The 4,321-nt window shown below is 32.4% G+C and overlaps 1 protein-coding gene across 1 annotated transcript; it reads left to right on the forward strand.

Annotated features, from left to right (window-relative positions):
• The first annotated feature begins 319 nt into the window (after positions 1 to 319).
• On the forward strand, positions 320 to 1,517 carry LOC114539296. The gene is made up of 2 exons (XM_028559922.1): positions 320 to 1,112; positions 1,232 to 1,517. The coding sequence occupies exons 1-2, from the start codon at positions 421 to 423 to the stop codon at positions 1,515 to 1,517; spliced, it is 978 nt and encodes a 325-aa protein (XP_028415723.1). The 5' UTR covers positions 320 to 420.
• The last annotated feature ends 2,804 nt before the right edge of the window (positions 1,518 to 4,321 follow it).

Here is a 4,321-nt window from a genome sequence, read left to right on the forward strand (position 1 = left end):
GCCATGGTAACAATGACGTATAATTATTATTATGCTAGTTATGATCAAGATCATCATAATGATCATCATGGTTGCAATGGCAATAATAATTTATTTTGGTAATGATGATCAAGATCATCATAATGATCATCAAGGTTGCCATAGCAACCATCATTTGTTATTTTTAATATGCTAATTATGATCAAGATCATCATAATGATCATTACGGTTGCTTTAATGATACGTACTTATGTTTATGAATAATTGCACATCCGGTTTGTTGTATATAAAAAGGGAATGCATTGTAGTTAGTAAGTCAAAATATACAAAGTTGTCTTAGTATAATGAAGTGTTGGGTTATGATAAGAGACGTTACATGGTGTCAGGTGTTGTGAGTGAAACTCACGTTGTTCGTAAAGAAAGAACAAGACCGTTGCTAGCATGTCTGGTGAAGAAGTGATGTCGTCCGGAGCACCACAGCAGGCAAGAGTTGCTCAACGGTTTCATGTCAATATTCCATTGCCGGCGAAATTGGATTTACGAGGGAATTTGGCTTCGAATTGGAAGAGGTTCAAGAGAATATGGGATAACTACGAGATAGCTTCCCGATTGCGAAACGAATCGAAGGAATTAAGAACAGCAGCGTTGCTCTCTTGCATTGGAATCGAAGGGTTTGAAACATATGAAGGGCTAGAGTGGGCAAACGACGATGAGAAAACAGACATAGATATAGTCCTGGAAAAGCTTAAAACTTTTTATGTTGGAGCTACAAATGTTATCTACGAGCGATACAATTTTAACCGACGAGTACAAGAGCCAAGTGAGTCCTTTGAAGCGTATGTCGTAGCGTTAAGAGCCCTTGCTAAGTCATGTAATTACGGACATTTAGCTGACGATTTTATACGCGATAGAATAGTCGTGGGAGTTCGAGAGAATAGTTTACGAAAGAAATTACTTCAAACGAGGCATTTGACGTTGAGGAAGTGCATAGATATCTGCCGAGCGAGTGAAACTACAGACCAGCAGTTAAAAAGTATGTCTCAAACCGATGAGGTTCACGCCCTTTGCACAAAATTAGGTGGAAAGAAAAATAGAGAGCCAACGAAGTGGAACAAAGGGATTAGTCCAAGAGCGTAAACAACTCGCGACAAAACTCATCGCCGAATTAAAGAAGAGTGCCCGCATTGGGAAAGAAGTGTTTGAAATGTAATAAGGCAAATCATTTTGCGTCGCAATGTTGTACTAAACCCAGAACTGAGGAAAAGAATATTCATGGAGTTGAAAAGCAGTCTGAAAGTGAGGACGAAGATTACGTCCTGACAGTTAAAGAAGAATCAGTCATGTCTGTCGGCGAAACCAAGTTTCCCAAGAGAATATTTGCTCATATGTTGCTAAATGAAACGATTGTGAAGTTCCAGTTAGACAGTGGGGCGACGGCGAATGTTCTACCGTTGCAGTTGTATCGAGAAATCTTTAAGGATCCTGAGCTTGAGCACTTGAAGAAGACAGAAACGACATTGGTGATGTTAAATAAATAAAAAATAAGAGTCCTGGGAAAGATAAAGATGACTACCGTCAACCCCAAGAACAAGATGAAGCATATGGCTGAATTCTTGGTGGTGAATTATAAACCGTTGTTGGGGTTTCAAACCATCCAAAAATTCAAACTAATGTCAGTGAACGAGGAGAATGTAATGACTGTGCGACGACATTCCGAAGTGAACTCGAAGGCATTCCTAAATCGTTTTGAAGTTATCCCGAAGTCAATTCAAACAGGTTCCGACGTCAACCCGAAATCATCCCGAAGCAGTTCCGAAGTAAAAACGAAGTTTGCCCAAAGGTTTTCCGACCACTCGAGGAGAGCCCATAATAGACCTTATGATCAAGATCATCATAATGATCATCATGGTATCCATAGCTAGCATAATTTTATTATTCTTATCATGCTAATTATGATCAAGATCATCATAACGATAATCATTGTTGCAATGGTAACTATCATTTAATATGATTATTATGCTAATGATGATCATGATAATCATAATGATCATCATGGCTGCCATTGCAACCATGATATATTAGGATTATTATGCTAATTATGATCAAGATAATCATAATGATCATCATGGTTGCTATACCAACCGTCATGTATTATGATTAATATGCTATATATGATTAAAAGCATCATAATGATCTTCATGGTTGCAATAGCAATCAATATTTTTATGATTATTATGCTAATTAAGATCATCATCATCATAATTATCATCACAGTTGTTATGGAAACCATATTTTATTACGATTATTATGCTAATTATGATCATGATCATCATAATTATCATCATGGGTTACATGCCAACCATCTTTTATTATTATTATTCTGCTTATTTTTTTAATGAACATCATAATGATCATTACGGTTGCCATGTCAACCATCATTTATTATGACTTTTGTGCTAATGACAATCATGATCATCATAATGATCATCATGGTTTCCATGGCAACTATAATTTATTATGAATTTTAGGCTAATTATCATCATGATCATTATAATGATCATCATATCTGTAATGGCAACCAACATTTATTATGATTAATACGCTAATTATGATCAAGATCATCATAATGATCATCATGGTTTCCATGGCAACCATAATTTATTACGATATGCTATTTATGATCAAGATCATCATAATGATCATCATTGTTGCGATTGCAACCATAATTTTTGATGATTAAAATGGTAATTTTGATAATGATCATGATGCTGATGATAATGGTTGGACTAGCAACCATTTTTTATTATGAATATTAAAATAATTATGATAATGATCATCATAATGATCAACATGGTTTCCATGGCAATTATAACTTATTATGAATTTTAGGCTAATTATGATGATGAGCATCATAATTATCATCATGGTTGCCATGGTAACCATCATTTAATATGATTATTATGCAATTGATTATCATCATGGTTGCCATAGTTACTATCCTTTATTATTATTATTATGCTAATTATAATCATGATCATTATAATGGTTATCATAGATGTAATGGCAACCATCATCTACTATCACGAATATGCTATTTATGATCAAGATCATTAAAATTATCATCACAGTTTGCCATGGCAACAATCATTTATTATTTTTAAACTAATTATGATAATGATCATCATAATGAACATCATGGTTGCCATGGTAACCATCATTTATTAGGATTAATATGCTAATTGTGATCAAGATCATCATAATGAACATCACGTTTGCCATTGCAGCCAGAATTTATTATGATTATTATGCAAATTATGATCAATATTATCATAACCATCATCATGGTTCAAATTGCAACCATAATCTATTAGGATTAATATGCTAATTATGATCAAGATCATAATAATGATCAACATGGTTTCCATAGCAACCAACATTTATTATGATTAATATGCTAATTTTGATAATGATCATCACGATGATGATAATCGTTGCCATAGCAACCATTTTTTTTACTAAATAATATGCTAATTATGATCAAGATCACCATAATGACGATCATAGTTTCTATAACAACCTTCATTTAATATGATTATTATGCTAATTATGATCATGATCATCATAATGATCATCATGGTTGCCATGGTAACTATCATTTATTATGATTAATTTCCTAATTATTATCAAGGTCATAATAATGATCATCATCGTTGCCATGGAAACCATCATTTAACATGATTATTATGCTAATTATGATCAAGATCATTATAATGATCATCATGGTTGCCGAGGTAACCATGATTTATTATAATTATTATGCTAATGATGATCGTCATCATCATAATGATCTTTATAGTTGCCATAGCAACCATAATTTTTTATGAATATTTTGCCAATTATGATTATGATCATCCTAATAATCATCATGGTTGATATAGCAAACATCATTTATTATGATTTTCATGCTAATTATGATCATGATCATCATAATGATCACAGTGGTTGCCATAACAAATATGATTTATTATGAATATTTTGCTAATTATAATAAAGATCATCATAATGATCATCATGGTTGCCATAGATACCATTATTTTTTATGATTAATATGCCAGTTTTAATCAAGATCATCATAATATTTATCATAGTTGCTATAACAATTATCATTTATTATGCTAATTATGATAAATTCATCATAATGAACATCATGGTTGCTATGCTACCCATCATGTAATATGATTAATATGCTATTTATGATAAAGATCATCATAATTATCTTCATATTTGCTATTGGAAGCCATAATTTTTTATTATTAATATGTCCATTATAATGAAGATCATC

Source organism: Dendronephthya gigantea, unplaced genomic scaffold (assembly GCF_004324835.1).
Source record: "Dendronephthya gigantea isolate DGI-Jeju-01 unplaced genomic scaffold, DenGig_1.0 000198F, whole genome shotgun sequence".
Taxonomy (NCBI): Eukaryota; Metazoa; Cnidaria; class Anthozoa; order Malacalcyonacea; family Nephtheidae; genus Dendronephthya; species Dendronephthya gigantea.

Coding starts and splice junctions, on each gene's coding strand:
- LOC114539296 (XM_028559922.1), top strand. CDS start 421: ATGTCTGGTGAAGAAGTGATGTCGTCCGGAGCACCACAGCAGGCAAGA. Junction 1,113..1,231: donor AAAGGGATTAGTCCAAGAGC/GTAAACAACTCG, acceptor TACTAAACCCAG/AACTGAGGAAAAGAATATTC.